The 13,662-nt window shown below is 37.4% G+C and overlaps 1 protein-coding gene across 7 annotated transcripts in view; it reads right to left on the bottom strand.

Annotated features, from left to right (window-relative positions):
* SMG7 (SMG7 nonsense mediated mRNA decay factor) overlaps positions 1-13,662 on the bottom strand; it is an 84,036-nt gene that overhangs the window by 6,653 nt on the left and 63,721 nt on the right. For 4 of the 7 annotated variants that reach the window (XM_046681437.1, XM_046681440.1, XM_046681436.1 and 1 more), the window contains 9 exons: positions 13,490-13,646; positions 10,425-10,495; positions 9,116-9,176; positions 6,429-6,548; positions 5,104-5,530; positions 3,159-3,303; positions 2,295-2,677; positions 1,304-1,675; positions 420-569 (listed from right to left, as the gene is read on the bottom strand). In XM_046681437.1, the coding sequence (XP_046537393.1) occupies positions 420-569; positions 1,304-1,675; positions 2,295-2,677; positions 3,159-3,303; positions 5,104-5,530; positions 6,429-6,548; positions 9,116-9,176; positions 10,425-10,495; positions 13,490-13,646 (1,886 nt within the window). The remainder of the gene's footprint in view (positions 1-419; positions 570-1,303; positions 1,676-2,294; positions 2,678-3,158; positions 3,304-5,103; positions 5,531-6,428; positions 6,549-9,115; positions 9,177-10,424; positions 10,496-13,489; positions 13,647-13,662) is intronic. The other 3 variants (XM_046681441.1, XM_046681442.1, XM_046681443.1) reach the window with 3 other exon arrangements.

The raw sequence follows: 13,662 nt of genomic DNA, 5'->3' as shown, positions 1-13,662 counted from the left end.
AAAAGAGCCACGTACCATTCAATAACGTCTTTCATTTCATATTTTGAATACATGAGCAAAAATCTCACTCCATCTAAGCAAGATTAAATGACATTTGAAATTCCTGGGTCCAGATGGAGGTACCACCTGAAAAGTAAGTTAATTTGCCAGCAACACATCCTGTGTGTGACCAGCCCTGCAGGATGCTTTCTGGATAACACGTATAACAAAGCCATGGCTCTAAAATTTGAGGGAATTATGGAGTTAAAATGTTTTGTGATGTTCTACTACCATTTAAAGGTTAGTTTGGGCGATCAGGAAATAAGTTTTACAGCTCTGTAAAGGAAAGCCTCAGAAAAAGAAATCACTCATTCCAAGTACTATAAAATCTTAGGGAAAAAGCTGGGGTTAGAGCAAGAAGAATTATGTCAAATACATACAAAGAGGCTTCGTCCAGGAAGAGAGGCGAGAGGCCCCAGCAGAGCTGGGTAAAGATCAGGAGGGTTAGAAAAAATCAGCTCTTCCTCTTCCTCCAAGGCAGCCAGACTCTTTAACAGGTCCGGAGGAAGCAGAGGGGAGCCCTTGGGGTCCTAATGACAGAAAGGATCACAGTGAGAGGCAATAAGGGATGACAAAACACAAAGGAGTGGCAGCATGATTAAGGGGACGGAAGGCAACTAAAGTCAAGGAGGAAGAAGATATTAATTGTGAGCCAGTACTATGCGAAGAGGAAAAGCCTCTGAGACACAAAAGCAAAGTGACACAAGGACAATGGTAGTGAAAGATCAAGACAACAGAAAGAAGTAAAAATATTGACAAACAGAGCAGAACACAGAAGCTTAACGTGGCTAGTGAGTAAAACAACGCAATGGAGCAAAGTGATTAGCATGCCTTGTGCTAACAAACAGAGAAACAGCTCTTTTTAAAAGTTACAAACACACACCTGTTTGTCATGAATAAAAAGGCAAAGGGGAACTCCACTATCAAAGATAACCAGCTGACTTTGTTCCTCTCAGAACGCAATTTGTATAAATATGCAGTAAACCTATTTTTAAACTTAGATGATTCAGCCCAACTGAGAGGAGCTTTGTCTCAGAATTCTCTAACATGCTGTGTTAGAGATTTCTGCATGATTTCTCTGCCAGACCATCACAGTTCAAAATCAGCAACAGAATTCTTCAGCTCCCCAGAATCAAACACACTGTGCAATTGTGAGGAGGAGACCAAGAGCTGCACTGATTACTCAGCAGCATTCTGCAGCATCAAAGAATCAGAGGACCTCTATAAACATCTACTTGAGAAAGTCAAAGGAAAGGACATAGACCTCAAATGGCATCCTGGGCACAGGATCCTGCTCTGGACGGAAGACTCCTGGTGATCGTTTGCCCCTGCGGTCCATATTTGCTTGCTGTGCCATTACAGCTCTGTTATCAGCCATGCTGTAGGAAGAATCCCAGTAGAATTCTGGGACCTTGACTTCTGAGGGATTATGGTTATATGGCTCCATGGGAAAAGGCTTCATTTTTTTCTCTAGAGGCTGCTGCTGCATTACAGGAGGTTGCAATGACGGCTCAAACAGTTTTATGGGGTCTTGGGTCTGAAGGTAGTAGGGCTGTTTCACAGGCATGATTTTCCCTAATGGGCCTTGAACCTGAGGGGGATTCCACAGCTGTTTGGAGGCATCTGCCTGTTGATACTAAAAAAAGAGATGCCTGTCATCAAGATGAGGATAAAATGCGATGTTCCTTACACTCAGTAATCAGGAATCACAGAATGAACTTGAGAGATTTTACAACCAACAAAATGCAGCAATTTCTTTTACCCTTTAGGTTTTCAATAGACAGAGCTTTCTGGGAACAGATAATGGGCACTGAACTCATATGCTCTTTCAGTTCAATTATTTAAGAGGCTTAATGAAAGAGTGTGTGTTTCCCTCTCCCGCTTCAAGTGCTGTGGGGATGAAAATATTTAACATTGGTGTCATAGCTATCTTAATACCGCATCAAGATTATGATTCTATTTCCCTTCTGTAGCTTATGCTCAAATACGAGAGAATTATTTACAGAAAATACTTTTCTATAAAGCTGAGAAGTAGTAGCAATAAGGAATGATAGTCAAGATCTATTATCCTTTACAAAAGTAAAAAGGAAAACATCTGAACTTTCTTAAATGCCCAAGACAATACTTTTGTATTCCCATAATCATTACAAGTCTAAGCAAGTATGTGAAAGCCTAACTAGTATTTTTAATTAGCCAAACACTGATTATTCCCCCATCCTTATTGGAGTTGAAAAGTAGCCCTAACTGTAACTTACCTGCTGGAATCCAGAGTGGTGAGGAGGGCTTTTCCCCAAAGCTGGCACGGCTTTTGTAGGGGATTGCTGTTGCTGAGCTAGGGCTTGAACCTGCAACTGGCTTGTAGACTGTGCTGTTGGCTGAGCTGGTAAAGATGTAAGGGGTTGCTGGGAAGGTGGCTGTGGTGGTTGAGGTCCCTGGTTCATTGGCCCTGGTCCAGAGGGCCGTTGCTGGCTGTAAGGAATGTGGGACTGTTTCCCAGCTTGCACCTGGTTTCCTGCTGGAGAGTGAGCTGTAGGCTGAAGAAAGGTTCCTGGGACAGAAACACCAGCTGGGAAGGTGTAACCTGAGCCCATAGAAAATGCCACAGGAGGGGGGATAACATATGTTGGGGGCGGGAACCCTTCAAAATAGAAGAACATAGCTTTAGTTCCAAAGAAACTTAGCCAAAGAAAGGCAAAAATATGCTATTTTGCAGTGGGGTGGGGAAGAGGTCTTGAATAAACTTATAAAAGGCAGGGACCAACCACCAAGTAAGATGGATCAAGTGTCAATCTTTAACTTGATTTCAAGAATTAAATACAGACTATTGGCTGCTCCTTCCATCCACTGAAGTAAGTGGAGTGTTCTAAACGGGGTTTCTTAAATGCTATCTACGTTTAGTGACAGGAATTCCTTCATGATAAACATGAACTTGTATATAGACTACAGAGAACCAGCTCAAAAATAATTTCATAAGCATTAGGGAAAAGAGAACTTCCTTTTACCTTATAACATTATGGCTTAGTAATGTTCCTCTGACAGAGTATAAATTACTCAATGAATGAACACAAACTTCTACACAGATGGGATTAAGTAGAAGAAATTACAAAACACATATTTACCTGGCCGGCTGGGAAGAGGAGGGAAGGCTCCAGGGTGATGAATGGGGATGAACTGGGAGTTACTTGCTTGACTTGGGGTTTGAGTTACAGGTGTTTTCCTGGCTTCAGAAACGGGGGTCTTTCTTAGTTCTGTCTGGGATTTCACCTATGACCAACAGAAGCAAAACTATCTATAATAATCTGAAACTCAGATGTATCAGAAAGAGGCACCTACTCTAAGAAAGTATTTAAAACCCCATTAAGTAAAAAAAAAAAAGCATATACCAAAGATATTTAAATTCACCTAAATTAAAAATGGAAAAATCAAAACAAATTACTTAATTAGCAATAAAAATATATAGGCTTAGTTTTACTAGGATAATTATTTTGTTTTCACAAAATTATAAAAATACTAAACACCAAAAGGACCTGAGAGCTCATCTGTTTTACAAATGAGACACCTGATGCCAAGAGGTTAAAATAGCTGTCTACGATCTTAAGCCACCTGTTATGGGCCCCAGGGCCCTTCGAAGTCTAGCTCATTAAATAACACATGAACTACGAATTAATAATGACTGTTAACGCACAGGTAAGATGCTCTGGCCCTCAGTTTAATTTCATCAGGGCAGCCTTAAGTGGAGCAGTCAGGCATCCATCCTCTACACTGCAACCCTATCCTTCAGAATAAATAAGGAACAGGCCCCGAGATCCTACACATGGAGCCAGAGAGAATTAGGTGACACAAGCACTGCTCAAGATGAGTAAAGTGAGAGAAAATAGGAAGGATTTATATAAAACTTTGGAAGAGGTACAGCGGGTGGCGATATATTGATTACTGTCAGCCTTTCTTTAATCATCTATAAGCAGACTGAAGAGGGATGAGAGACCAGAAAGATTTTATTTTCAGTCTGGACCTTGCTGGGAGGCAGTTACAGAGAAAGGAGGCAGAGCAGACAGGAAATGCTGGACTCTACTCCTAAGACACTGGCCCTTCAGCTTTATAGTTCACGTGATCTTTTCCTTGCCTTTCCCCATCTGTCTCTGTGCTTTTTCTCAATTTCTACTATGTTTTTCTCTGTTTCTCCCCTACTATTAACCTTAAAATAAAACTATTATGTTCTTATTCCTCCCTTTCCCCCAAAAAAACCCGATAAGGAAAATGCATTGAAGGTATTATTTACGTGCAAGCAACCTTCAATAATGTAAGATTCCACATGCCTACTGCAAAGACATTTGCCAAATCGTGTTAACAAATCAAATGGCTACTTACATATTTATTCAAACATTAATGGTATTAATAAAACCACCACAAAGACCCTTTTCCGTTTATATGAAATCATTTGTAACTCTCTGAAAAGATTTTTTTAAAAAGTCACAAATAATTGAGCAGTGTTTATCTTTTTTTTTCCCAGTATGAGACTTGGGTTCTTGCTTCACAAATTCCCATGAGCTAGGATAATAGTGAAGCAATATAATGCTACTGGGTGGGACAGGAATTAACGTCAAGGAAAAGAGCCTCATCTTTCCAAGAATACATTTTATTTTGTATAGTGAATCTGAAAAAAAAATTGTATAAGCCTTGATAGACTCCTGGTTCTACTGGATCTATAAAAGACCCCAAATTTCCCACGATAGCACTAACAAATGGCAATTATACCTTCCAAAAAGAAATATAACTCTTTGTGGAATTGACAGCTCTAAACTGATCATTTCAAACCACTAAAACTGGAGAGAATTGACAAAAATGTCAAACCAAGTTGAGATTCTTTTCACTCACATTCTAATTCCCAAGAGTTGATGAAATAACCACCTACCATAACTCTCTACGTGACCTTACTATGCAGCATTCAAAGAATGCATTCAAGCTTCCAGAACAGAAATTCTCAAGGCTTTAGTAACAAAATGAAAACTCTTGCCTTTTGTGTGAGCCTTCCTCTACCTGCGTTATAGTTCAAATACAGCTTACCTGCACTGCCACATTCTGCTTTCCTGTTTCCTGTAACTTTTCTAAGGTGCATTTCTTGGTGTCTGTTTTCCTCTTGGTGTTGTCCTTCTTGCCATCATTCTTAGTTACAGTTACTCCTTTGCTACAGTCCCTTCTCACCTCTTTGGGAGGAAAACTTCTTCCTTGGTCTCTGTTCACTTCTCGTGGCTTAATGTTCTCTTTGAAGGTGACCACTGGTTTCTCTCCTGTGTCACAGCTGTTGCTTAGACTTCGGCCTGTAGACAGCACTGACTTTAGCCCTGGGTTCCCATCTGCAGCCAGTGACTCTATCACGGATGTTTCTTGCAGAATGAGGTTCTCTTTGGCTTCACCGGGATCTTCCAGTATTAACTCTGGGATTTCTGTGATAAACAACAATTTCCCTACCTCATTTTCACACTGAATCAGCCTAAAAAAGTAAAAATAAATCCATATATGAAAAACATAAACCTAAAAAACAGTAACAATCGAACTGTGTATGGATCCAACAGGCAATACATTCCCAGCCCTAAAAACTTGGAAATAGCAGAATATAACAATGTGGATTCAGGAACACAAAAAGTAGTTATGTAGAAACTCAGATTCTCGTTACCACACTTAACATCATCACAACATATTCTGATTTTTTCTAATAATTACAGCTACATTTACCAAGCATGTTTTAAGCACAAGGCATTAGACTAGGCCCTTGAAATAGCCATCTATAATACCTGTTTTATAGGTGTGAAAACTGAAGCTCAGAGGTAATAAGTTCATTCAAACATGCAACCATTTAAGTGTTTACAGTAAGATAGAAACCCACATATGAGAATGAATATGAAATAATTACTGGTTTTGGAAAGGTTATAATCAACTGAGGAGATCCTAAGGACACACATTTGGGGAAGTGGAAGAACTAGAAACTGAATTCAAACCTGTCTGACTCTAAAACCTGTGCCCTTTCCACTACACCAACTACCATATGTGCTTTGTATTTAACTAGCCACTAGCACCATCCAGGTCTGTTCTGACTGACACTGACGACCATGCTCCTGTCAATACAAATCACCATAACTGTGAACATAAGACTTAGTTAGATTTACATAGATGTTTATAAACTAGAGGAGAAGCTCATGATAAACAAAGGAGACATGGCCAACTCCTCTATAAGAGGCTCTGCAATGGGAAGAATAGAGATACAAGAGTCTACTTAGGGTGATAATTTGACATTGTGTCACCAACATTTGACATAAGAGTTTATGATCAATAGCATTATACCAAAGCCTAAAACATGTGTGGGCTGTGTATGTGTATCCAGTAAGGAATACCTTGGCTGATTATCGGCGATCCACTTGCCTATAGAGATCAAGCGCTGCTGTCGTATTTGTCGTTGCTGACCCTCTTTGTCTCCTGTAATACCCTGGTGGCCTTTGGAAAAATCCAAGTTCCTAAAATTGATATGAGCAAATTACAGAAAATTAAACTACTAAAGATATTTTCCAGGCAACCAAGTTCACCTAATTAACTGCAATGGTTTCAGATGTTTCCATACAGGCTGGTTACTTGATGTCATCAACTGCATTTGTTTGACTGTATGCTGCCAAAGATAATATGCAAATTTACCACATTAAGATGATACTTTTAACTTATATTTCACTTTCTAATTGAGGAGCTCAAATAAATCACCACCCTTTATTAGGAAAGATTCTTTTCTTGTAAGAAAAAAGTTTTGATTAACACTTGCCTTGCATTACCTAAGTAATTTGCTTCTTGAAATGACCATGGCAATGCTCAGGGTCTCTGAGATGCCTATTCTAATAAATAGTATTAATTTATCCACTTTAAAGTGGCCAAATCTAAATCAGAAAAATGTATAAATATCATAAAGTATATACAGCAAAAAACTCAATGAAATTAGGAAGGTAAATCAACTGAAAAAATAAGGATTTCTCAGATTTCTTCATCTTAAACTCAAGACACTGTATCTCTCTCTCTCTTTTTTTAAAGAATCTAAGAATTGCCAGGCAGTAGGCTAGATGCTGAGCACACAGATAAATGAGAAATAGTCCCTATCTTAAGGAACAGATAATTATGATTTAATCTGACAAGTACTACAATAAAAACTATGCAAAGAATAAGAGAGCATAGTAAAAGGAGGGTTAGTTGCTTCTCATAAGCTCTGAAAAGGTTTCACAGAGCAAGTGACACCTGAGCTGGACCCCAGACAGGTATGGGTAAGTGCTTACAGGTTGCTAAGGGAAGGGCAGAGAGGAAAAGGAAATGTTCTAGGTATACCATGAACAAAGTTTTGGAGGAATAAAGATGCAGAGCTATTCAAGAATACAACATAGTGAAAGTATGCTACATATTAAAATTGAGGGGGAGGGAGTGGAAGTGGCAGAAAACATGACTTAAAAACTAAGGACTAGATAGTGATAGAAAATGTGGCTGAAAAACTAATCATCTGGATGTCAAGCTAAAAAAGACAGTAGAGTAACTGGGGTGGGTAAATTGAAGTTTTTATATTAGTAATGGGACATCATCAGGTCTATACTTTAAAGATATAATTGTGGAAGCAGGGTAGAAATAACTATTAGAAGGAGAGGGACTGTAAGTAGGGAGGTTGATTAGGAAGCTTGATTAGGAAGCTTTTCTATATTCCAGGTAAATGGCGATAAAAGCCTGAACCATGCAGAAATAAATGAAAGGAGCTGTATCTAAGATGCATTTTGGACACAGAATCACAAAGACTTTATGAGAAAAATTAACAGAAAAAGGATTTTTCAGATTTCTAACTTGTTCATGTAGGTAGATAATGGCACACAGATAAATACAGAAAGATCATTTTTTGTTGACCAAATAACAAAACATAAGTTCATTTTTGGTCATGTTAAAGTTTGAGATGCATAAGAGAGATCATATTGTTAGAAATATGAGTCCAAACTCCAAAAGAAGTCAGAACTGAAAATTTTGGACTTACTATCCATGAAATGAAAGCTCAAGACAAAGGGATGGATTTGATCACCAAGGAGAATGGAGAAAGTGGGAAGGAAAGGGCAAGGAAAAGAACCTTGGAGAGTACCAATATTCTGAGGCATTTGGTACAAAAGAAAGAGTGAAAGACTGAGTGTTAAGGGTAAAAGAAGAGTGGTGTCACAGAGCTAAGGAAAAGAAGGTTTCATGAAGGAAGGGGATCAACATACTCAATGTTAAAGAAGACCAAATAGGATGACGATTACAAAGAAGTCAGTGGAATTTCATAAATAGGAGAGCACTGATAGCTAAATGTGCAGTAGGCTAAGAAATGACTGAGAGCGGAGTCAGTAAGGTTAGCCCACACTACTCTTTTAAGAAGTCTGATAATGAAGAGAAAGATGGGGTTATGAATTTTACTTTTTAAAAAGAACAGGGCATACTTGTATGTTACTAAACTAAAAGGAAGTAATTAGTTGTTAAAAAAATGAAAGATAATGGAAATACAATGCAAAGAGAGGGTAACAGATGGAGGAAGGTTCTTGGTGAGGTAGGAAGGGATGGGATCAAGGACCCAGATGAAAGGGTTAGACCTGAAAAGGAGTAAGTTAGTTATTCCTCTGAAAGAGGAAAAAAAGAGACGAAGGAAGATTGGAAAACTAGACTGCTTTATCATTATTATTGATACAAAAAATGTCAAGCAATATTCTTTGACTTACATTTGGTTCCCATTTTTGACTTTCCCTCTAATTTCAAGAGAAGTATAAAACGTAAAATTCAGTGATTAAATATCACTTGGGAGAAGCAATTTTCCTTTCCTCCTTATTTTTTAAGTATTTAGTATTCATATAACACAGGAATTAAAGGCACGACATACACAAATCCATTTCACATCAAAAAACATTCACTATTAGTTTGCTGCTGGGAAAACAAGACAAAGCTGGGATAGATTTAAGGTTCCTCTACACTCAAGTGTGATTCCTGTTAACTTTAATACTGCAATCACAGGCAATGAAACAAACCTCCTTCAGCTGCCACCCACCTGAAAGAAGGTCTCAAAGCCAAGAATCCTTGTAACTCAAACTCCTCTGGAAGTGGTGTAACTAGAGAAGCAGAAATCAAGATTTGTAAACATTGTAATTAAAATACTGTTGTTCAGGAGAATAATGCCCACTGAAAAAATAAACAAAAAATAATTATCTTCTAAACAGAAAGAAACTATCTATAATGCTCATAGTTCTCTGTTGTTCTTTACAGTAATCCTAACAAAATAACAACTATTAAATCCTCCATTTTGCCTTTGGGCCCTAGACACTGCCCTGCTACTCACCTACTACTCAATGCTGAGGAGGATGGGTACAACAGACTTTTTTTTCCAGCAGTCTTAAAAATTCACAGCCTCAGATCCAGTAATCCTAATTGTTTAGGTATCTCTTTGTTAGTCAAAGTATTGAATAACAACATTGACATCACCTGGGAGCTTGTACGAACTGCAGAATTTTGGGCACTATCCCAAACATACTGAATCATAAACTGCATTTTAACAGGATCCCAGGTGATTCATTTGCAAATTAACACAACTTTAGCACTGATCTAATGGAAGAAATATAATCAGAAAGGAGTCAACTACAGATTATTCAGTGCAGGATTTTTTAGCATGGGGAAAATTTTAAAGCAAATGGACTATGATTAAATAAATTAATGGCATAGCCATAGGACAGAATATTATGCAGCCAGTAAAAATCATGTTTCAAAATGTTTAAATGACAAAGAAAAATGCTAGCAATATAATGTTAAATTTAAAACTGGTACAAAGCTGTATCTGATACCGATCACATGCAGACGTGTATATGTATACATAAGATACAGGCCTAAAGGAAATACACTATGACTTGAATATGACGGAAAAAGTATCTCTGTATGAGAGAACTATGGATGACTTATGTTCTTTATGCTTGTATATTCCAAATGTTCTATATGATAAGCAGGTATTACTTTGACAGAATAATGTTACTCACATTAGTCCTTTTTAAAAAAATAGTAAGAATGAGGAGGAAGGGAAAAAGATGGAAAGAATTTGAAGGCAACGCACTCTCTGGACTCCTATTCAAATGTAGCTAAACAGGAGAATAAGCTGCTGAAAGAACTGGAAGAACATTACCTCTCCTTCTACCCACTTCATCAGTGTAGAGTTCAAACTCACTTCTGAGATACTGAACTTAAAAGTCAAACACTTAACAAAAACCTTTTGTATCATAAAGAGTTTCTCTGTTTCTCTCGGGCCTTAAGCCCACTATTAGTGATGGGGAGCAATGTCAACAACACAAGGTTAAGGCAGACCTTAGTCTTACCATTAGTACTTGAAAGATCCTCTTCATGGGGATGAAAACTATTTAGAAGAGAAATTAGCCAGGGCCAAATGCTGTAAATTAAACAAACAGTTCAGACTTTTTTGTACACAAGAGAAACCAGAACACTAATAAGCCACGAAAATGTTATCTATAGGACACAGACTTTCTGTATTTTTCCCTTGCTTCAGCATTTTAAAGCCCATATGATCTCCTAAAACATATTTTCAAAGGTGTCTAGATAAAAAGATACACGAGAAGGGTCAAATTTCCAGGATAGGGACCTACTACTGCAGATCATTTCCCAGGCTCCGAATTTAACAACTGGTGAAAATAATTTGTTAGTTTTAAAGACCGGAAATTGATATTGACTGAGAAAACTGAGACCAGAGAAACAACACATTATGTTTCCATGGAGATTTCACTCAAGTTATCAGTTGTGGAACTGACTTTAGTTCTTAAACTGTGACAGGATATGGTTACACCACAGTCAAATCACATTCTCTGTTCAAGGTGACGAAAATGCCTTTTTGTTTATGACACAATAAAGTCCACACACTGTTCCAATATCCTTACCTCTAAACTGTTTCCTAATACACAGTCAAATTTTGCAAAAGTTTGCAAAATATTGAAAAATATTTTTAGTACTTTAAATTTGAAGTAATCGTGTTCTACTTAAGGTAATAGTAAGCTTTTCTTGGAATATATAACAACCAATGCTGGTGAAAAGTGTGGTTAAATAAAAGGCCTAGGGTGAGGTGCCCAGGACAGAAAAATTGCATATAAATATCACATCATGGAAAAAACTGGAAGTAGAGAACTATTTCTGACAGTTGTACACTTTGAAATATGGAAAATGCTATTTAAAAAAACAATGAATATATATATATAAAATATAAGAGGGGGGCCAGCGCCATGGCTGAGTGGTTAAGTTCGAGCGCTCTGCTTCAGCGGCTCAGGGTTTCGCCGGTTCGGATCCTGGCGCAGACCTAATACAGCTCATCAAGCCATGCTGAGGCAGCATCCCACATAGCAGAACCGGAAGGACCTGCAACTAGAATATACAACTATGTACTGGGGGACTTTGGGGAAAAGAAGATGACAAAAAAAAAAAAAGATTGGCAACAGATGTTAGCTCAGGTGCCAATCTTTAAAAGAAAAAAAAAAATATATATATATATATATACACACATATATATAAGAAGAAACAGTGAAGAACAAATGTCTCCTGAAAGCCTTTGCAGATGTAACATATTATGAGATAGTTGAAAAAGGTTCATAACCTAAAAAAGAATATTAGAAAAGAAAAATTTTCATGCAACAAATATGAGATTTCAAGAAATCTGTATTTCTCTGTATTTCAACAAACACAGATTGCATAAAAAGAGCATGAGTAGATGCCTTAATGATACACTGCTTTACCCCATTTTGAGTCACCTAAGACTAACTTTGCTTTCCACAAAGGAAAATATACATCACTACTTCAAACATTTATTACCTTAGGATAACACATTCTCAAAAAAGTACAGGAGAAAACAAGTTATAGAAATTGAAAAGGTTCAGAAGCAAGAATCTAAAGATTATCTGAATATATGTAAAATCCTGAGTTCACAAAAACAAAGGATTGTTTCTTCATTATTTAAAAGACATAAATGAAGATTATCACTTTAATGTATCAGACATATAAAGAAAATCTCCAGATTTAGAGAAATACCCTACTAGTGTCTTTAAAATGAGCAGTAACATAATTTAAGACACAATGATAACTGTAAAGGCTTAATTCTAAAGATCCTGATAAATCTGATAGGAGGAAGGGGGAACAGTAAATGACGGGGAAGAAAAGAGGAAAAAGGAAGTTTGTAAATAAAACTATTCCTTCTGGCTGAATATCCTTTGCCATGACAAGAAACGGGAATGCACAGAATGGGTCAAAATGGTCACCGTACAGGAACAACAAAACAAAACAAAACAAAAATATCAATCTCTGCCCATAAATATGAAAACCCTATAAGCAAATCTAAAACACAGAATTCTTCCATAGCATTACTGATACAGCTTAGTGAACCAAACACAAGTTTGGGTTCTAAATTACACAAGGGAAAGAAAACTACATAGCCTCTGGGTTAAGAAATAAAAATTCTGTGCAAGGAAGTGATGCCTAAAAATATGTATTACTTACTAATACCTATACTGACATGAAAAGGAGATGTGTAGTATGCTGTGCTATGTTGCTAAAATCTATTCATGACAAAATCAAAAATGAAGGAGCTTATAGTCAGGTTTGAGGGAAAAAGAAAGAGAATTACACAGTCGAGGGATCACAGGGTCTTAAATGCAGCCTGGCCATTTTCTAGGTTGTGACCTTGGTCAATGTGTAGATGCTGAGCCACAAAGCAGAAATTTCAAAGAGATTCTATTTATACCCACCATCAAAATATGCAGGGATGAACTTACTACTCACTGCAACTTGCTGTAAAGGAAGTATTTATCCCTATAATGAAAGGTAAATGGAAAGCTTTCATTCGTCACTGTGAAATCATTAGTTTCTAAGAACTGTCAGAGTTATTCTGAGCAGAGATTACAGAGAAAATCCAGAGAGCCAAAATAACTTTCAATCTTCTATGCTTAAAACAAACAAATATAACTCAAATTGGGTGTCACTGTGAAGTATTAACAAATAACTTATGTATAGAAAAATGAAGTAAAACTCTCTCCCCTTAACACCTGAACAGAAAACTGAGGCATGTTGTAATGGATAAGAAACAACTTGGTTTTACTTCAATTTCATTTTGAAATGTGATAAATGCCTTTTCCCCAGGATGGCAAGTAGGAATAGGGGGAGTGCACAGGGAGTCAGAAATCTTTAAGATTGTGCCTCACTTGAAGAATTCAAACAAATAAATGAAAAACATACAAAGAGGTCTTCACAGTTCAATTTCCAGAGAGTAGGTGGAAAATACAAAGTCTTCCATTGTTCAAATGTTGTGTTTTACAAGGCAGTTTCTGCTTTTCTGTGACTATCAAACAAACAAAGCACACAAGCTAACATGAAATTCTAAGACACTTACTACTGTCTTTCATCCACCACTGCCTCCTGAAAGACTCTGGGTCTGAGTCTCAGCCAGTCCATGGAGACCTTGACTGCAGGAAGGGGATAGGCATTGTAGGACTCTTCCTGAGACTTGTTCTGGAGAGGACACTTGCACAGGATGCCAAGAAAAGACACTTAAAGAAAAAATGT

Source organism: Equus quagga, chromosome 13, assembly GCF_021613505.1.
Source record: "Equus quagga isolate Etosha38 chromosome 13, UCLA_HA_Equagga_1.0, whole genome shotgun sequence".
Lineage (NCBI taxonomy): Eukaryota > Metazoa > Chordata > Mammalia > Perissodactyla > Equidae > Equus > Equus quagga.
Note: the sequence above shows the minus strand (reverse complement) of the source record. Positions and strands in the feature narration are given on the sequence as shown.